The 22,891-nt window shown below is 33.7% G+C and overlaps 1 protein-coding gene across 1 annotated transcript in view; it reads left to right on the top strand.

Moving 5' to 3' along the window:
- The window catches only part of mwh (multiple wing hairs), a 287,193-nt gene that overhangs the window by 261,597 nt on the left and 2,705 nt on the right, over nucleotides 1-22,891 (top strand). The window contains exons 6-9 of the mRNA XM_085949887.1: nucleotides 16,064-16,258; nucleotides 20,190-20,322; nucleotides 21,525-21,791; nucleotides 22,682-22,846. Coding sequence (XP_085806013.1) covers nucleotides 16,064-16,258; nucleotides 20,190-20,322; nucleotides 21,525-21,791; nucleotides 22,682-22,846 — 760 coding nt within the window. The remainder of the gene's footprint in view (nucleotides 1-16,063; nucleotides 16,259-20,189; nucleotides 20,323-21,524; nucleotides 21,792-22,681; nucleotides 22,847-22,891) is intronic.

The following is a 22,891-nucleotide window of genomic DNA, read 5'->3' as shown; positions in this document are numbered from 1 at the left end:
AAATGACATTTCAGTATTCTATATTTGTTTGTTTGTTTGTATTTTATTTACTTCATATCAAGTACAAGTATAATGAGCATAATAATTCAACAGAAAATTTAAAAACGTTGTATATAAAAAGGTATTTTTTTCATTTATTATTATATATACATATATTTCATTATTTATAAAGGAGTTTTTTTTTCAAATAATATCACTATGTTCAATAAAGAATGTTAGAATCTTAAATCACGTGAACAATAAAATTATTCTTTGAATAAAAAATAGTTACCTATGCAAAATAGTTACCTATGCAAATCCACTCTGTGGAGGCCCATATGATCCTATCAGGATCGGACATGGTCGAAAAAAAAAAATGCAAAAATATTCAAAGAATGTTTCATCAATAGCCCTAAATCTTATTAAAGTATAGACAGTGCTACTTTTGAGTGTATATAACTCTTATAGCCATTCATTCTAAATACATTATTAAAGATATTTCTCCGTTGAACGTTTTACGACGCGTATAAATTAGTAATTACGGACTTCGGCAGCTCTTGATACCCATTGAAAATTCGTATCCCCGCTCTTGCTGTTTGAAATTGATTGCATTTTAATTACAAAAACACCGAAGTGGGTATATTTACCTTCATACTTTGTATACAAAACTAATTTTATTTATGCATGAGAAATCAACCTGCTCCTAGGCACAATTCGTGAGAGAAGTCTTATCGAATAGTTATTTTTATTTCTAGTACTCACTGTGTTTCCCAAACTTACAAATTCTTTATAGCTCATTAGTGATGGATATTTTACAGACGTAACCGACTGTTGGTGTGCAGGTCAAATAGATATATAACTAACTTTTCACAATGTTTATGAAGGAACCTCTGTGGGCGCTGGAACCCAGAGGTTTTCCCGGAGGAAATAAACTGGCAACAATGAGATAGATACAAGGAGCCTATGTGAGACTGATTAAAGGCAAACAGTGCTATGGATATATTATATACTTGTGGGTCTATTCTATACACAATGCGACTATTGACGGTAGTTTATCTTATTTATGTATTGAGGCGGTTAATTGTTACAATAAGTTTACCGTCTCTAAACTGTCAAAAAGTGCTATATTTTAACAGCCACTCTCTTGGCTGTGATAACTTTTACAGCGAGATAGACAGGTTCGACAGTTTAGACGGCTAACTTATTGCAACAATTATAATACCTCAATACCTCAATACATAAATATGATAAACTATCGCCGATAGCCGCCAATAGCCGCCTTGTGTATAATAGACCCACTCGTATAGGTAAATCATTCTACTGTGATACCATGGATACATAAAATCGGTATTGATAAGCATTTTTTTCATGTAACAACTATTAGTTAAAATCATCGTAATTAACAAAGATACCCGTTGCTTAATTGTAAAATCATACTGGCGCGAATCCAGCTGATACAGGTTCAAGTCCCGTCAGGTATCGTATTTTTTTTACAAAATGATTTTTTCTAGTGTGTATATGCATGAGATGTTTTCAAATTGTGTATATTCAATATAATTATAGAATGTTACATTCTCAAATCTTTCAAAAAATTCTCAAAAAATATATGTAGTTTATTACATTACATTAAATTTGTTTTTGAGACATATATCTTTAAACCTGCTTTGTGGCTTTCATTTGAAAGCTCCTGCATCCTGTTCTGAGTATAAAATATAGACATAATATGTATTATATTTTATCCTTACAAAGTACTGATTTTATCGAAAGCTTCACAAGGTTTTGGGCGTATTATATAACTTAAACAGTATCTTCATACTTCTTACATACTCAGTAACATATATCTCTCAATTTATTTACTCAAAGTCGTAAATATGTGAATGACTTAAAATTATAAGGCATTAATTAAAACTTTTATCGGGGCAATGCTATAAAATTCAGGAGCTTTTGAAAGGAGCTTTTCGTTTTTCGTACAAAAGTCTTGGTTGACATTTACGACTTGATAATAGTAATATAACACCCATTTGGAAGTAAAGTTTATTTAGACATTGTGCGGAAAGTTGCTTACCCGCTGGACCGAAATTTGGAAAATATCAGCATAATTAATGTTGCCAACTCGAGTGTAATATTTATTATTAATGACAATTATGATAATACAGATTTTTGAGTTGATAAATATAATGAGAATTGACTAGGAATTCTAAAAAAGTTTACTTCTCAAAATGTTAACAGAAAATAATATATATATAGTAATAATAAATTTGCCTCATAGCTTACAAGAAACTATATGGCAAATATCGATATACCAGTGGCGAATGGTAGAGGTAGGCTTTTAAGATCCAATATAAATAGTGCACACTAAACTTTGTCAGTAAAACGTATTTGTTTTCATTGAACTAAGGCTACAATGTGCAGATAGTATTTGTTAGTTTTTTAACCCTGCCCAATTCAACTCATAGTAGATAATAGTAATATATTCATTTATATCTAAAATATTTCAAATTATACCATTAAATCATACATCATTTTAGATATTTTATAGATATAAGAATATTTTTATCGATTACGGTTGGTATAGGCATGACTTAATGAATTTTAAAAACTAACCAACACCATCTGTAATAAATAAGTATGACTGAAAAAGTGTGCACTATTTTTTTCCATCGCATACTTAAACTATTATGGTTTGGTATGGGCAGGATTTAAATTGAATTTAAAAAAACTGACCAGCACTATCCGCAAATTGTATTCTGAGTTTAACGAAAACAAATAAGTATAACTGTCAAAGTTTAGTGAGCACTATTTATGTCGAATCTTAAAAGCCTACCTACACCCTTTGCCACTGTGATATACTTACTAGTTAATAAAGATTAAGCGACCTTCAATCTGAAATCCTCGATTATGTAACTACTTAATAAAAGAATATATTTGTTTAGAATCGTCCGTAATTTAATCATTGTTTTACACCTCCGGAAATGTATATAAAAATTTGTGTTACGTGTTCAAAACTCTCATTCTGTTTTTATTAATTTAGTATCTTTAAAATCAATTACTTATTGAGTACCTTACCAACGGATCTACGTGCTTTGTTTCCAAGTAAATCGTATGATTGACTTCCTGAGGCGTGGAATTGATTATTGAAACATGTACATTGTACAATATACTACATGTATTTTTTTCCTGTGTCTATCCATATTATATTGCAGTGTTAGTTATTTTCTTGCCAGATTTAACATTTATATTTTTAGTAGCCATTTAGCTTGTAAAATAGACATCTGACCTATAAGCTGTAGCGACTCTATCTAAATAGACCAGGACTGAAATACATAACGGGTAAGAAGAAGCAGGTAACTGATCTCAAGTAAGGACGAATACGGGATAAATTTAAACACGTGTCAAGAATACGTCATACGTCGAATACTGACAACTGCTCTCGGTTTATGCATTGACGCTCATTTAATATGGATGTATTTTACATACTATTGCACGTCTATAATAAATATGTGGTTCATTTTCGTAGGACACTAACACATTCAAAACCCTGCGTGAAACTTTACTGTATTGGTGTGTAATAGCCTATCGGAATTCTATTTATTATCCGTTCTGTGAAACAGACAGTTTGAAATATGAAAACGTATATTATATTTTAAATAATAGTTTGATTATAACAATATCTACATATAATTCATTTATATTTTGCTTTTGCTTTGATCGAGAATTCTTAAATCTCATGTGGCACAGTCCATCCAACCTTCTCAATTTCGGCCGTCCAGGTTTTATCTTGCCCTCGGGGGTTGCGTACATAGCTCGCCTTACTAGTATATCATCTGGCATTATATGCAAGTATGTACAGATCCTCATTATACCTTGACTTCCAAATACCACCGTCTTGAACAGCCCCAAAGATTCTTCTCATTATTATTTTTTATAGTGGTTTATTATTATCATCTATAACAGGGATGGCCAGTGCGTCGATCGCGAAGGTATTTTTGGTCGATCGCGGACATAATAATAATATTGTACTATTTCTTGTTCAAACGAGTCAAAACTACTCGATGTTCCAGCTCTTAAAATCCGCTAGTTCTCATCTCTTCTCTTACATATCATTATCAAGAAATACACTCATGAAGAACACAAGTTATGAGAATTGGAAGAAATTCTACAGGAAAACATTATTAAAATAAATAATGTAAATTCCTATCCTTGCAATTTGACGAGTTAGTAGATTACACGGATATTGCACAACTATGCATTTTTATTAGATTGACTTTTAAAGACACGTTTGCTTCAAAAGAATTATTAACAGTTTTACCAATGGAGGAACGATCCAAAAAAGATGATATATTTAATGCATTTAAGTCGAATATTAATCGTACTCGATTTCCTATTCATAAACTAGTATCGGTAACGACTGATGGAGTTCCTGCTATGGTTGGGAATCATGTTGGATTTATTGCTTTATGTAAAAATGAGGCAACAGTACCCACTTTTATCAGTTATCATTGCATTATACACCAGCAGGCATGGCTCCCACAAGGGGGGTCTGAAAGGGCTCTAGCTTGAGGGGAGTCCGGCGTAGTGGGTCGACCAGTTATGTTAGAAAAACACAAGCCACAAATTTTCTGGAATAGTAAAAAAGTCGCCTGCGGCGCTATTTTCCTCAGGGAATATTTAAATTTTAAAATACATGGCTGTGCGATGCAATTTGGTGTGATATGATTATTGATGTAATTAAATGATAATTCATATTGTATCGAATTTATTTTAAGTATGTTTCCTGATGAAGGGTTGCATATTGCTTGGCTGCTACAAAATTTATAATATTCGATATACAGGTAAATTGTGTAACTATGTCGAAAGTATAGTTAATGTGTAGGTATTATAGTATAAACATATTACTTAAGTACCTATATTATTGTCGTTAATTCGATGTTTCTGTATCGTTATTTTTATATGTATATAATATCTGTTTTCAAAATACATATTTGAATTATAAACAATGGGGTTTTATTGGTCTTGCATGATATAATTACAAGTGATATCAGTCGATCGCCATGAATATTTTTTTCAACTAGTCGATCCTAGAAAACAAAAGTGTGGCCACCCCTGATCTATAAGATAAAAACGTAAATAACTCGGTAATTACCTAACCTAACATAACAGATGACCAAACTTTGTACCTGTATTATTTATTAGTTAAGTATATGATTATTTGTTTATTAGTTTTGAAACAATAAATTCTTTTTGAGATTTATTTTCATGAAAACAGTGTTAATAGCAGGCAAAAATGTCTCAAGGGCAGAGAGTGACCTACGAGATTCAAGAGAGTGAAAAGCGGCCATGCCTTGTAGAAAAACAGTCGGAAAATCAACATTTGACAAATATAATATGCATACCTATGTCAATAAAGTTATGTAGCTGCAGAATAATAAGTGATCAAATATCTATTGTTTAAGATATCAAATTACTCTGCAGTAATATTATATTCCCAGCGAATCCATTTCCAGTAAACAACTTATATGATTTAAAACGCTGACTCTATAATTAGTTTAATATGATTATGTACCAGAATTTAATGTTAATGTGTTACTTTTATTGTATAAATAACGAAGAATAATTTATCTCAATGTCACTCGAATCCAAGTACTTAGCTCGTAACTATCATTGTATAATATACTATTGTACCGATACGCTGCTAATAAATCTCACCCTGCTACATCGAAGACTTCATTATCATCATCCTCTACCTACACATCGACACCACACTAGTGACCCAACAGTTATATCGAAGAAATTTCTTCCGGACACGCTCTAAAATAAGCTTATAGGAAACTATAGAACTCCCAGTGGCTCTATTCTATACACAATGCGGCTATCGGCGGCTATCAACGGTAGTTTATCATATGTATGTATTGATCCGGTTAATTATTACAATAAGTTAACCGTCTAAACTGTCAAAAGGTACTATACTTTGCTGTGTTAACTTTTAGAGCGAGATAGACAGTTTAGACGGCTAACTTATTGTAATGATTATAATAGCATAACACACATAATAGACCCATATTCAAGAATACTAAGCACTAATAACATTTGGATTCTTGAAAAGTTTAGTTTATCGCATGATGAATCCTTAAAGCTTACTTGCATTCATAAAACTATTATTATCATAGTTCGAATTAATTTTGTTCCATTTTCATTTCAAAAGTTGTGATTCTCATAAACTAATAATAAAAACTTAATAACTTAAAATAAATTGGGAGCATTCTTATAAAAAGCAAATTATTTTACGTTAGATTATTCAAGCTTTGTAATATTTATTGTACCTAATATTTTGATTCGTACTTACCGATGTTATTAAAATAGTAAAAAAAAGCTTATATAATTTTAAATAAAATATAAATTAATCCATGTCACCAAGTTGTCTATTTATTTAGACCTGTTCCACATTCCTACATTCCTACTTTTCCATTGTTCTAAAGCTTATAATAACAAACTTTAATACATGTCATTGTTTGCGTCAAGCAAAAAAGTACAACATTAAATAATGTTATAATTTTCTCTCTTTGTGCCGAGTGCAAGAGAGAATGCGTTCTCTTTTCTGGCGAGGTGGGCATTACACACTGTACAAGATTGAATTTATCTGATCTATGCCACGAAAAATACTATTTTTTATACTGAGTCATCTCTCATCGATCAAAACATCATCGAGATTGTATTGTTACAAATTAATAACTAAATTAATAATAATAACGTGAGCCATAGAAAAGGCTATATTTCGATAAGAGTAATTCTTACAGATTTTTTAGTAAAAACTCCTGCCAATTTAGGTAAAGTTAGGTTAGGTTAGGCTAGGTTAAGTTAAATTATATAAGCTATTGAATATACATAGTATACCTGCCTAATAAATATTAATTAGGTTTCATTTGTAATTATAATACATATTAGTTATTTTTTTTATTTTAGCGCCAATATAATATTATTGGTGGTGGTGTACGCAAAAATAATGACCCGTACCTCTTCACAGAGTAATGCTGTTGAGACCAGTTGGAATCTTCTCAGGAGACAAGCCGAGTAACTAATTGATTCGTGCAAAGAATAAGTTGTTTTAACATGGAAACATTAACGGCACACATAATTAGCATTACGATTTATTTATGTTGCCATATTATTATTTAAACAAATAGATCGGATTGCTGTTAATAATAATTAAGTTATAATACAACTTCTTTATTTATCCACAGCCGGTTTTGTTTTGAAAATATTGAAATAATTGACGAGGCTGATATTGATTTAAAAACAAAATCTGTACGAATAAAAGTGGACTACATTGCGACTTTATATCAAGTCTTTTACGTCACAGTGCTGCATGCGAATGATACTGTTATGGCACTTTATCTTTACGTGTTGACTAATCATAGCAAATACTCTTTCTCTGACAGTATTGAGAGGAATTAAAAGCTTTCTTTTCATTTTCTCGTCTTTGAAGTGATGTTCTTCGTCTGCTTCCGCAAAGGTTATTATATAACATTTTAATGTTATATAATGTTGTTTAATAATAACACAAACTGAATATTATTGACGCGGGGAATGTTGTATACGGCAAATTAAATTCGGGGTAGTTTTTAGTTCCAGAATCTACAGTAATGGAATGATGTAGACCAGTGGCTCACCCAGGATTTAATATTGGGGGGGGGGGGGCAATTTAATTCTCTAATTTCTCGTTTATCGGTCTTTTATCTATTGCACTCGGTGTACCTACACCATAGTCCCCACATCCTGAAAAGGGCCATCAGTCTAGGATATTTGGCGGGCCCCCTACCTACCGCTAAGATTAAAGGCAGTGTGAAATACTACATTAACGTTTTTCAAATTGTGTTTTAGTTCAAATTAAGGGTACCTATACAGTGAATTATTGGCGTTTTTTAATACATCTACTTTAATAATGGAACTGTCAAGTATCGACACATAATAATCAAAAAATGTATTGCACAATTATATAATCTAAAATGTTCATGGCCATGAAGTATAATAGCGACTTTTTTTTACTATTAAAAGTAATTTATGATGTGTGTGTTATCTCACTTATCTGGTCAACCCGACATACCGGCCCCCCCACAGCCCGGGCCCCCAGGCTAGAGCCCTGTCAGCCCTCCCCAGCCATGACCTACACGACACCACTCCAGAATTCGGGTGGACACCGGGATTTTTTTGACAGTTCCATTAAGGATTGGGTTTCTACAAAAACCCGACATTAGTGTTTCGAAATTTTTATGTTAGAAATTAAAATCATTTTTTTGCCGTCAATTTTTTATTTGTCTAAGCCCAAGGTATAGTTTATTGGCTTTCAATTTCAATGTTTAAAATCATTCTGATAATTTTCATGTTTGGGGGGTGCCAGGGCCCCTTGGCCCTCTCTGGGTGCGCCACTGGTGTAGACGACTTGATATAAAAGTCGAATTGTACCTACCTACTAAATTCACGTTCACAAAGTTGTTGTCCACAAATTACGTGACAAGAGTATTTTTTCCTCTCCCCCCTCTTTTCAGATTCGCTCAATAAGTTAATTATATACCTTGAGAATTGAATACTAAAATCCATAGGGTTGGATAGTGAGTGTTTAATTAAATTCGACTTCAATTTGATATTTTACGCATCTCACATATTGCCGTATAAAAGAAGACACTTAAGCTATAAAATACCTATGGAAAGATACGTTTTCGTAAATGTTATGTACATGGCCCCCACATCCAAAAGCGGGCCCCCCGGCCAGGATCGTCGGCGGGTCCCCCTACCTATCGCTAAGTTAAATGGGATGTGTGACGCACAACATAAGCATAGCAAAGTAAGGGCCTCCGGTTTATTTTTACTGATTTTTTTGTAGTTTTAATACATCTACTTGAATTATGGAGTTGTCGAGTATTAACATAAAACAATCAAAGATTGCATCTTACAACTTCATTTTTTAAATGTTAATAACTCCTTCGTGAAATAGATAGCTCCGCAGGCGACTTTTTTACTATTAGAGCAAATTTGTAATGTGTGTTTATCTCACATATCTGATTGACTCGCCACGCCAGGCCCCTAGGCTAGAGCCCTATCAGCCCCCCCTTGTGAGGGCCATGGTTATGTATGTAGCCAAAAACAATATATTAACTATTATTTGTACGAAAAATAATCTAGTAAAACGAGCCACCATTTTATTTTCTGGACTACCAATAGAAGAATGAAATAAATAATGAATTTATTACCGATAAAAGCACACTTAAAATCGTTCGATTTGAAAATAGAACTGATTTCAAAATTAAAAATTCCTAATACGAATAGAGTCCAAATTCTTTGAGAATAACAGATCTCGTGGAAATAGTTCCACGTTCTTAATTATTATTTATTATCCGCAATAATTGTACTATACCTATAATAATAATGAAAAGGTAAAATGTTCTATCTAATTGATGCAATTATTTAGATTTATATTAGGTACACTAATTGTTCAAATAATAAATGTGTTCACAACAATCGTAAATAAATAAATGACAAGCGTTTTTTTATCTGTCTTCTGTGAGTAATAGTATGGTAGATGAACGTCATTGCTATGTAATGAGCCAGTTCTTCAACGTATTTATTTAATTATTATATGGACATGGGTGCATTATCATCGCTTCTCAACTTAGGTTGGCTCTGCCTACGAGCGCAATTTATCCTCATGCAAGCACTGTCAATAATGAACTAGTAATTTGCTAAAGAGATCCAAATTACATTCGGTGTAGTTTTCATTTTATTTACATTTTTTTTCATAGATTATTAAAGATATTATACACATATTTATTTGCACTTAGATGTTTTATGATATGTAAATAGTTTACGACTTTGCAAGTAATTATGGAATAATAAAAAAGAGCAGTGTGGCGCACCCAGGGGGGGGGCAAGGGGCCCTGGCACCCCCCAAACAAGAAAATTAGCAGAATGATTTTAAACATTGAAATTGAAAGCCAATCAACTATACCTTGGGCTTAGACAAATAAAAATACGGCAAAAAAATGATTTGTGATTCTCCAGCATCCTTTTTAGAAAAATCTCTTAGATATTAATTTCGAAACACTAATGTCGGGTTTTTTTAGAAACCCAATCCTCAATGGAACTGTCAAAAAAATCCCGGTGTCCACCCGAATTCCGGAGTGGTGTAGGTCATGGCTGGGCATGGCTGACAGGGCTCTAGCCTGGGGGCCCGGGCTGTGGGGCCCGGCGTGTCATGTTGACCAGATAAGTGAGGTAAACACACATCATAAATTAGCTTTAAAAGTAAAAAAGTCGCCTGCGGTGCTATTATACCTCGTAGCCATAAACATTTTAGATTATATAATTGTGCAATATATTTTCTGATAGACAAACCACCGATAAACGATAAATTAGGCTATGTTGTGTTGAGTAGGTTTGTGTATAAGTTAAATGCACTAATACTTTTTTTGTCCATTTTCAATTAATATTTTGGAACCTCAATATTAAAAAACCAAAAATCAACGATAAACATTCGGCGAAAAGAACGGCTACACCCACCACTAGCCGGTGGTGGTGTAAATCAAAAGAACATTTTTTTTCAGTGGAATTCAACATAAATATTGTAGCTCTCTAGACCAAGCGGGTAGCACAGCCGATAATATTTGAGTAATGTTTTAGCATACTAGGCGCACATGTCTAGCATGGTTGCTGTTAGTCACTTCCAATCCGCGAGTCGCTGATGACATGCTCAACGGTTGCCGCCGTTATGCCTCCAATTTAATAAAAACTAGGAGAAACTGTACAAATATACCGCCGTGTATTATGAAAATATGTAAAAATAATTAAATGAAGAAGAAAAAGAGCCTATGGGACTAATTTACATTCTCCTCCTTGCCCCCCCCCCCCCCCCCCAATATTAAACCCTGAGTGCGCCACTGAAAAAGAGAACCACCTGTCGGTTGCTTTATGTAAAATAGTTTCTATAGAAAATCTCACAAAATAGAAAGGACCCAAGTGTAGTCGTATTATTGATTAATATCCTATGATAACTGCATTTTATATTCTTTTACTGGTAATATAGATATATTAATAATAGTCACAGGGTTGAATGGGGGTGATGGTTTACTGTTATCAATTGCGACAACAATTTAATACTCAATCTGATATTGATTTTTTTATGAATGAGCCGGAAGCCAGGGTTAGTAGTCACAAATCCAACCACTACCAACGTAAAAACCCAATAACCAATAATACGACCAAATTAACCGCACAAAAAAGTATTTTTCACTAGGTATCTTTCAAAAACACAAATATATGTAGGTACTTATATTTTTTTGTATAGTTGTTCATAACTTTCCACCGGGATGTGATCATCATTTGTATTTGTTTGGTATTTTAATTTGGTATGTTTACTAAGTTTAATTTTATGTGGATACATAATAAACACAGAATTGTTTTTATGGTTGCTTATTGTATGTACTTGTACACGTATTACATTTTCAGGATGTATATATTTAGATAATATGAATTTAGTATTTAATAGTTTTACGTCATTCTCGGAGAAACACAGTATGCGAGGAACGATTATTTTATTGAGAGATTTTATTTGTAAATTGTTTGATTGAATGGTTTGATTTCGACTAAGCGCTATTATCTAATACAACGTAATATGTTAAGTTCGAGTAACGAGTAGGTAGGTACTTAATTATCGTCTGATATCGTTAGTTCTATTTTACATGACAACGTTTTTCTTAGCTCGTAGCGATAGTGCCCATAGAACGCGTCGAGCGGGCGAAGTCGGCGTATGAAACGTTTATTCATAACCATAATCACACGTCTCTTGCCACGCATTACCCTTCACCTATGTAATAAGCGGCCCAAGCAGCACAAAATAATTATTATTACAGCGTCTCTCATAACAAAGCAATAAAAATATTATATTATTTCGGGGCTTGTAATTAATATTTACGACGACATTATTCAACCAGCGAAATATAGGACACATAATATAAAATTAAACAAAGACTTCCCTGTTATTAAATAATTGCTTCTCGCCCGTCGATCGACGACGCCTCGAGCAGCGTGATTTTGGTAGCCGTGTTCAATGAATGGACTTCTTTGTATTTTCATTAAATCGTATCGCCGAGAAGCGAAAAACGGTGACTCATGCGGCAGGCGGGGCACAAGGCATCGTCAAGTCCAGTGTGCGCTGGCGTATTTGATTACGTTGTATTTTCGATGATTTACGCGCCACTTGTAGAAATTTTGCGCGAGCGCCGCACTCGCTGCGTCAATGGGCTTTATGCCGTATTCTTGTCCGGTGGTTCTTTGTCCGGTACAAAGTTTGCAATCGATTTTTAACTAACTTCCCGACTAGCTAGACATTTGAAACTTTTAAAATATATCGGAACACGATACTAATGCATTTTTAATACGTTTAGCTATCTTTAAGTAGAATTGAATTTATTTTCAGTTAATTCTGTTTTGTATGAACAGTTATTTCGACACCATTATTGGTTGCTAGGGGTTTGGGGTCCTAGCAACTAAATTATTAATATATACGTGCGTTACTATGGATATTAATATGACATGTCAAAATGACATTTCAGTATTATTTCTATCAAGTACAAATTTTTTTGATCGCTTAAGCTAGTTAAGTCAAGCTTATTTGATTCAACAGAAAATTTAAAAACGTTATAAAAAGTTCTTTTTATCTTGTAATTATTTTTAATAGATGTTCCTATAATTGTTTCTAAAATTTCTCTCACATATAGTGTATTTTTAGTGGCAGTTTGTAGTTTAGTACGTCATAAATTTTTGTCTTTTGTATATATTATTAACATGTACAAAATAAATTTATGATTTCAAATAAAGAAAATAATAAACAAATACATAATTATCTTTTAATTGAGATATCTCTAGTTGACGATGAGTATTATAATTCGTAATAAACACAATGTTTTATTGCGAGAAAACCTACTAGTGTCAGTTTGATTTTCGCATAAATAATATTGTGTGAACAGAGTGAAATTTCAGATTTAAAAACATCTAGAGCATCAGCTGTTGTGCCGGGTAGAAAATAGGTTATTTAAATTTGATATTATTTTAATACATAGGTACGAATAACAATGAAATATTACCGGTAAAATAATTGCATTTTTTTGCCGAAGCTATTGATCATTATCTATGGTAGAAACCATAAATAATGATCAATAAGGTTTATACACGTTTATTTACGAAGAATGACCATTCTGTTTGGTTGTGTTACAGTTCGTTAGTACCTATGTAGACTAGGCTGTTTACGATTATGATCATTACCTACTTACCAAAGTCAAAGAAAACATTATCTGCTAGTCAGTGTTTCCCAACCGCCGGTACGCAGAAATCTTTAAAAAGTAATCTTTAAGAAGATTTAGAATCTTTTAGTGAAGACGTCAATCGATGCCCAACTGACAGTCAAGAATAAAGCAAACTAATCGAGTTGTATTTTTGTGCCACTAGTATTCACATATAAAATACAAACATTTCTAGTTACAAAGCCATTAAATTATCATCTAAATTTTAGAATTCATGTGAAAATTCTTTTTCAAAAATGTCAGTTTAAAAAAAATCGGTGCGTGTACGTATGTACGCGCGTTAGAAGTTATACGTCTTTGGCGTAACAAAAACATAACTTGTGATAACCTAGATTCTTCGACTAGCTCTTAATTATCTTGTTAAAGTATACACTCAAGAAAAAGGACCGCTTATTGGAACGCCGTTGGTTTATTTCTGTACACTTTAACTTATATTACTAAATTATATAATTATTTATCGTTGTTTTTATTTTTAAAGTAAAAACTGCCACTATGATGTTTAATAGTTTGTTTACGTAAGGAATTGCAAATGGCCGACAATAATAAATTTGCTGCTTAGGCAACGGGACAATTCTAAGCTATAATATTATTATACTGTATAATCGTCACGATTGGAGTATCATACTGTGGCGTAATGGTAGTGCGTTCGGCTGATAACTGAACAATCGGTGGTTCGAATCCAATCGAGTGCGTTTATTTTTGTGTGACAAAATAAATTATGTGTTACGTGTCACACGCCAAAAATACACTCTGATCTGATTTTCCAAACGCGCCTCTTTAGGCGCCTCTTTAAGTATAACTTCAAAAAAACGAAACAGAGAAACCGAATACAGCGCTTCATATCTCTGAAACAACACTGAAGTCATGGTTATCAACTACTATTCTAATTTATTTACTAATCAGTTTCTAATTATTTCATTACATTAGAAATTGACATGTTTTTTTTTATTCACAATCAAACTATTATATTATATCGGTTACAAGATTTAAAAACTCATGAATATAATACTATACCTTATTATTGATTGATTTAACCGGTCCGAATTTATTAAATAATAAAAGTGGAATAAGTACTAAAAAAATATAAAATAATCCACCATGAATTGTCAGTTAAAACAATAAAAGAAATACTATACCTCTTAATAATAGTTTTTTCTGTTAACGCTCCCCGGTTTTTACCGCATGTGTAAAAAGCTTGAGAAACTCTTAAGCTGGAAAAAAGGACTAATGGACTTTTATTTAAATTAGATAGGTACAACCAATTTTGGATTCATTTATGGCAAATTTCACTATTTCAAAAACCGCAAGAATTTCAACCAAATTTTCGATTCATTAAAACAGTAAATTCTGTAAATCATGAATATGATTTTTATTCCCAATACATGCAGTTGCCGAATGTCTTAAAATATTACCGCTATTAAATTTTCGTTTCGTTATTGTGACGGACGTAACTATTTAAAATAATATAATTCTTTAAAACTGGTTAAAGTTTATTCCACATTATTTCTTCACATTCGAAAGTTATACCTTCTTATAACTTCACTCAAGAGGTAACCCGCTTCCCTTATTTTCGTATTCTCTGTTTAATGCTATTAACTTCGCTCTATCTATCGAATCAACCATGCTGAAACATATCTCTTGGGTCCATGCAGACTAATGATTACTGTATCAGTGACGAACTCAAAAAATAATTGTCCCGTGATATGCCCGATTAATACCGGGTATCTTCCGGGTATGGTGCGGAACGAATATAGTTAGAGATAGGAAATCCAATCCCGAGCCAAAATTCTGATCCCGGGATTTCGGGATTACAATTTGACAATCCCGGGATTGGATTTTTTTTCCATTGTTAATATAAAAATTTTATATTTACAAATAACATTGATAAAATCGGTCAAAAATAAATCTAGTATAATTTATACTATTTAAGACATTTATTGTTAATATTGTATACCTACGTTCAATCTTGGAAATACATAAGTTTAATGGAGTAAATAATATTGTAATATAAATAATAATGTAAATTTATTATGAGATTGCTGTTTCTGATAGTAAAGACTTAATGAATGGGTTAGTGAGATTTAAAATTGTAAAGCAAATCATGGTGTACTTATGGCCCTTCCGCTTCATAAATCTAATTAGTCAGCCAAATGTGAAACTGCCGTAAAACGTATGAGATCATGGTGGAATTACTTTGTTTATAGTGCGAAGCATTGTTTTTTCCAATCTTTCTCATTTTTATTAATTTATGTGAAAAAATAAAATGAATCGGCAACTTAAACATGGGTATAAATCAAACTTCATTCAACTCAGTTTATTTCTAATTTAGTTATTTGTCATTAAAAGTATTTTTTCTGTTATATTTTCATTTTTTAATTTTTTTTCCATAAAAATTGATAACAAAAACAATCCCGAAAGTTTCGGGATTATGTTTATCAATCCCGGGATTCATAGGTATCAAAAATAGCTCGGGATCCCGGGATTGGAATCCCTAGTTAAGGGGATCCATTAACTTCAATATTATCTATAGCTATTTCATTGTCAAAACTAATTACTAATTACACATTCAATGAGTTCAAAATAAATGCAGCTAAATAATGGAACCAGAGATCAGTCAACATCCTGGTTTTAGTAGTAGAGATAAACACCATATCACAACTCAATAAATTCCCGATTACCAATTTTTATCACCATCTCAATATTTTGTAAACAACGTTTTTTTCCTTTCTTTCCAGTTTTGTCCAGGAGTTCATCAGCGAGCCGCTAGATGGAGTACCTCTGGTCGTAGAAGCACTTCGCAGCATCCAGTTGGCACAGTCGCCTTCCAGTAATTCCCTGCACCCCGCGCAGAATGGATCCCCGTCGCCAGCCCCCATCAGACTTCCACCGGCCCAACAGAGGAGGACACTTTTAGACGAACTAGCTTGCTTGTAAGTATAATATTTACTTACTTAATTAATTAGTTGTTAGTTGACCAATAGTTAAAATTTGTCGCAATTAGTATGTCACGCCGTAGCATATTGGTTAAATGCGACGGATTGGGGCGTAAACCCGTGGAGATGCAGGGTTCGATTCCTTTTACTTTTCCGCTTACTTTTTTCAAAAAAGATTTTTTCTATTGGTTATAATATAATCAGAATACTCAATACTCAGAAAGTGTTTTTCTAAATTATATATGTTCGATAGATACTTACTATTTTCTACATAATATCATCTAGGTACTTAGGGGTTTGTAGTTAAGGTTTGTTGTATAGCATTGGTACTTCTGATATATTCTAAAAAATATAATATAATATACGTAATATTAATACTTCAACACCCTCAGAAGAATTCACACCGATCATACAATTTCACAATAAATCTTTTTTTTTTTGACCATGAATTTATTTATTAGTGAAATTGAGCTGCTGAATGGATTTCCTAACGTGTCTTATTGACAAGTTTCTTGTATGATTGTGGACCAATGCTTTATCATTGATGGTTACATGTAAAGTGTACGTAAAACATTTCACCCTGGCACAGTTCGCCGTGAGCTTTCTTATCGGAAATAGATGACCGTATACTATACGATCTCCAACTTTATTAGATTCAATATGAACATTAATTCAATTTTCATAGCTAATTTTGGCAAAATTCATGAATCCACGAATAAAAACATAACCTTACCTAACCTAACAAAAAACAGTATATTGGCTATTTTAAAAGTCTGCTGCTGGCTTCCTGTAAAGTGTAAACCGACAAAAACCGTGTTTTATTTAGACATGAATTTTATGTCAGTACTATACGGCCCAAAGAGGTTGGACGGTGAAGTGTGATACGGCGAACTGCATACATACAAGTTTCCGGACACGATCATTGATAGTATCGTGCCATCCCCTAACGGAGATCGGCTACCCTCAGGGTGATCTTTTCTCTGTCATCTGCCACTTGGAACATTTCGATGGAGCTGCACTCGTGACCCATATACTCATCAAATTTGTGCCTCCTGCACTCCCAGAAGCTCACTGGTTTACCTTAGGTATAGGTAAATCGTTTTACAGTGGCACCATGGGTACGGCAAATGCGGCTTGCAGTTGTAGTGGTATTGTTTGCTAGCATTGAAACAGGCATTGTCGCAAGCAATTCAATACACGCGAATCGCCTATGGTGCAACTGTAGAATGATTTACCTATACTCACTGCACTCTATCATGTTCCAGCCTGAAGGGTTTTATTCCTGTGCCTCACCATGTCAACCCGACAGCCCTATTCTCATATAAGATATGCAGAATGTGGAATCGTGTATTTAAGCTATTTTATTACAACTACAACGTTTTTATTAGGTCGTATTCTTATTTGTCCGGTGGTTGTTTGTCCGGTACAAATCTTGCAATCGATTTTTAACTAACTTCCCGACTAGCTAGACATTTTAAACTTTTAGAATATATCAGAACACGATGTCATTGCATTTTTTTAAATAGTTTTAGCCATTTTTAAGTAGAATTAAATTCATTTTCAGTTAATTCTGTTTTGTATGAAAAGTTATTTCGGAAGAAATCCGTAATCCAATCCACTATTATTGGTTGCTAGGAAATTATTAATATATACGTGCGTTACTATGGAAATCAATATGAGTGTCAAAATGACACTTCAGTATTATTTCTATCAAATACGATTTTTTTGATCGTTTAAGCTAGTCAAGTCAAGTTTATATGATTCAACAGAAAATTTAAAAACGTTGTATATAAAAAGTTCTTTTTATCTTTTAATTATTTTAAACTATTTAGTCATCAATGTCACCATACTAAAACGACATTTGAAATCGGTGAGAAAATTAAAAAAATAATTTCAATACCGACATACTGTACCGATATGATGTAATTTCGAAATAGTTTTTTTTAACAGTATTGCAAATATCTCCCACTGAATGAGGTTATCAGGTGATAAAATAATAATTGTAATTACTGAATGCCAATAGTAAATTTATATGGGAAACGATTTCATTGTTTTTCATAATGACACTAATGGTGTTTTCTTGTTCTTAGCAGAACCATACGCGTAATAATGTGATTATCGACTAATTACAGAAAACAACACCGACTTGCCATATTATTGCTTTTTATTTCTCATGTGTTTTTTTTTTAAATTTTATATTCGATTGTTCAGTGTTATATTTTACGGCAGGGTGAGTTTTTGTAGATAATTTCTTTTAATAATTTTACAAGTTGCAACATCAAGGTTGTTCGATAAAAAAAACATCACAGTTTCTATATTATGTCTATAGATACGATAGAAACACGCCACAATTAATTGACACATTTAAGACTTTGAAACAAAGTGCATTCTCACTGCAAAAAGTAAACTTATGTCGGTATCCCTCCAATACCCAAAATACACACTGTGTGCAGTTATGAACAGGCAACGTACCTAGGGATCTTGCACATTCTAATGCATACCCAGAGGGGAAGGTCATCAAAAAGTCCTCCTAGCACAATTATTATGAAGAGCACTTCTCATTTATTACGCCATCTTCTCTAAATGTTGTATGTAATGTATGTTTTTTAATAAATTATTATACAAAGTATCGTTTTGAATAAGTCATGATCGATTAAAAAGTAAAAATCCATTCGACGTGAATGCCTTTCTGCCATCTGTGAATTGGAGTGGTGGTTTCAGCTAATCTTCCTTCGGAAAAAAAACCTGGACACGAACAACACTCACCACACTTCTTCTTGTCCACGACTAGAAGGCATCGACTATGCCTACATTTTTTACATTCGCATGATTTATAATATTATAAACCATACGTACAATTAGAGTTGGGTATTTCCCGAGAAAATCTCGAGATTCGGGATTTCCAGAAAAGAATTCTCAAGAATTCTCGAGATATCGGGGAATTTAAAAAAGACCTGTAAAAATCCTAAAATCAGTGTAAAAATAGACAAATTCCAAAAAAAATATTAATGTAAGAAGACAAACAAAACAGAAGTAGGGAAACAAAAATATTTGAAAATATCACTTATTAAAATAGAATTTCAAAAAGCACAGACTGTCAATCGCTGCGTCTGACAATCGCGTACGCTTTTGAGACATAAAATTCCCTGATGTTGTAAAAACTGCGCTCATTTTGAGTCGACGTTGGCTTAATTGTATTAAATGCCCCGATCAGTCTTTGAACGTTTTGTGTTTTATGTCCACTTTTTTCATATAGAAAATTGTTTTTCAATTAATACTTGATAATAAAGAAATCCCGAATCCCGAGAAAAGATTCTCGAGATCCGGGATTTCCCGGAATGTTAAAAATTTCAATACTCGAGATTCGGGATGGAAATCTCGAAAATTTCTCGAGAATTCCCGAAACCCAACTCTACGTACAATTATATGGAAAATATTATGTTTTGAGCTGTTATAAAATTATATCATCATCAGCTGGGGTCGATCTATTGCTAGATGAATGCCTCCCCTAGCTCCCCCACTCTTCTAGATCCCTAGTTTTTTGTAACCACATACGTCCACCGAACTTTATGAGCTCGTTTATCCAACGGGTTCAAGGGCGTTTTGTGCCCCTTGGGTACCACTGTATGAGGATATTCGTCCAACCGGTGTCCTCTTGTTGAGTGACATGTCCAGCCCATTGCCATTTCGTCTGATTGGCAATATATACCACATCGCGTAATCTTGTCTGCTTCCTTATCCATTAGTTTCTTTTGTGGTCTTTCCGCGTTATGACCAACATGCACCTTTCCATGCTACGTTGCGCTACTCGTTATTTTTGGAATTATATCACATTAAAAGTTCATATTTCATACCCATGTGAGCGTTGGTAACACACATAATATATCACATAACATACATTATAATAATTGCTATTTTCCTTTTCCAGACAATGCCTACAAAGCTGCTGTCTCCGATATCCTGAAGCAGCCAGGCGACTAGTCGGATGTCCAGCAGGACTTTACGCCCTTGCAGCCTGCATCATGTCCACTGTCAACAAGTCCAGAGTTCTCGCTTTACAGGTAAGTCTGCTTTTAATGTGCATTATTAAATAAGATGATAATTATTAAAACAGTAGCATCCATTCATAACAAATTCAAGTTCGGTACTTTATTTTGGCAGTATCTACACAAAGAATTAATATTTTAAGGAATTGACCGATTGAATGAATCAAAATTTGTATTGAAAATGTTTAAATTCTTACTGTTTTCTACCAATTTAATGTGTAAAGATAGCCTGCAAAGTCGAAATCCGAAACGACTATTCAATCACAAAATGAACTTAAGGTATCTCTGGGAATATTATCAGGTTACAGGTAGGTAGGTATCCAGCGGGGATTTTCTTTAAAGCAGATGACGCAATAGATTCGCCAGAAGATTTAAAAGGTGCCTCGAAACAGCTAAAACCGGTCATGTAAAACTATTCCAAAATCTTCAAAACATGCTTATTTCGTTCATTCTCTCAAATTGAGTATAAGATATTACCCAAAGCATAAAAATTATACATTTTCAAAGTCATGACCAAAAATGTAAAAATTGTTTCAACCCACCACGGTAAGTATCAAAAAAATCAAAAAATCGAAATGAAAACAATTTTTGGTGAATATCATTAGTTGGTACAACGCAAACATAAACCCGTCTAAATCAACCTTCCCCGCACCACCCTCGGTCTTGATTGAGCGTATCACTAGGCCCTAAGTTTGAATTTGAAGCATCAGTAGTTTTTTACGCCTGGTAACGTCTTGGAAGCAAATACCCAAGACTGAGGTCGCTTGAGTTGACTTAGTTTACTGAGTTGACTTAAGTTAATAAAAAGTGCCATACTAGAGAAAAGCATGGAGAACTAACATAAAAGAAAATTAATTTAATTGTAAATATAATACAAAAACCAAGCTAAATAATACGGACATACAATAACTATATCAACAAATCTTCACGTCCGCAATAAGGCGCCGCAAATTTTTTTAAATGCAATATAATTGGTCTTTGTCCCAGGTCGGACGGCTCGATGGGCCCAACAGTTTGTTGAACCGACTTGAGCATCTCTTCCCTCTTGGAGCACATTCTCGAATATTCCCAGAGGATGTGGTTTACATCCTGTAGTTCTCCGCCACATGAACATGTTGGCCGGGTAACAAGTCCAAGCTCATAGAGCTTGGCAGCGAATCCACCATGGCCTGTCAAAAACTGTCTGGTGTAGGACATAATTATATTTCTTCTTCCAGCTCCTAACGACCGCCTGCGAAACATCTGGCCGAGGGCACGCCGGCGTCTCGGAGGCTCTCTCAACGCTTCGTCTCCGCTACGGAGAACCCTGCCGTTTCCGGTTCCTTGCGGGAATGCTACAAAGCGGTGCTGGAGGAGGCGACCTTCCGGCAGCAGGGTTGAGGCTTCTCGCCGCTCTTCTGAGGGGAGCGCCATCCCCGCAAAGGAGGCTCTACTTGCAAGCTGAGTTGGACCAGGCTGGATTAGATGTTGTCGCTATAAGAAAGGTAACTTTATTCATTTATTCGATTATTTGATAGGACGCAGTATCCTTCAGGCTAGTTTTGAACTATTAATTACTTGCACTAGCTGTTAAAAAAATCGATATAGAAAATTTACCGTGAGATGGTCGTATAACATTGATATAAAAAATGGCGCGTTGTTCATGGATCATTGCAGACAGTAACGTTCCAATACTATTTAACATACAATAAGAATATTAATTTGATATTTGATACTTATAAGCACCTACTTGCTAACCTAATTTTGAATCATTCGGAAGTTTATATAAATAATAATACATATTATATATCTACAATATGATTGTGTTTCTAATTTACTAACGTACCGTTTTTCTTGTCTTTTCCTTGTATTCCGGTGGGTTTTATTACGTATTTTATTACACGTTTTATGAAGACATGAATTTGATCTCAACGCTATACGGACACAGAGAAATTGGACCAATGACAGGTAAAAAATATGGGAAAGTAGTGCCTTGCAGGGTTTAATTAAAATTATAAAAAAACTAACCAAAACCATCTGAAAATTGAATTCTTAGTTAAGTGAAAACAAATAAGTTTGACTGACAAAGTTTAGTGAGCACTATTTATGTCGAATCTTAACAGCCTACCTTCACACCTCGCCACTGGTATAATTAACATAAATAGTCTTTGAAAAAAGCGCTCCGACTCGGTACTTACAGTAGGTATAATGCGGACAGTGAAATGAATGAGTTGTTGAACAAACATAATATCTATGCCATATATTTAAAGGAGCCGTGATCCTTAGTAGCGATGGAAATGAAAACTTATAAGACGTCGCACAACTTTCTAAACCAATTGAACTGCTAAAGGTATACATACTTAATTTTAATTGTGTACCTATTTTTTTCCCTCAGGCTGTATCCAGAAATACTCCTGGCGCAGACCGAGTATTGACTGAGCTGACACGCTACGAGAGGCAGCTTATCGACGTGGATGGACTGAGCGAGAAAGCCACTGAGGCCGAGAGGGACAAGGAGGACCTGAAGACCAAATTGGAACTCTTGGAAAAGAGAGTGCAGGTACCTTCAATTTAAATTTATTTTAGACATAATATGGACATGGAA

This window comes from Rhyacophila brunnea, unplaced genomic scaffold (assembly GCF_057557595.1).
Source record: "Rhyacophila brunnea isolate RB1 unplaced genomic scaffold, BYU_Rbru_1.0 scaffold_22, whole genome shotgun sequence".
Lineage (NCBI taxonomy): Eukaryota > Metazoa > Arthropoda > Insecta > Trichoptera > Rhyacophilidae > Rhyacophila > Rhyacophila brunnea.
This window is presented reverse-complemented; position numbering and strand designations above follow the sequence as displayed.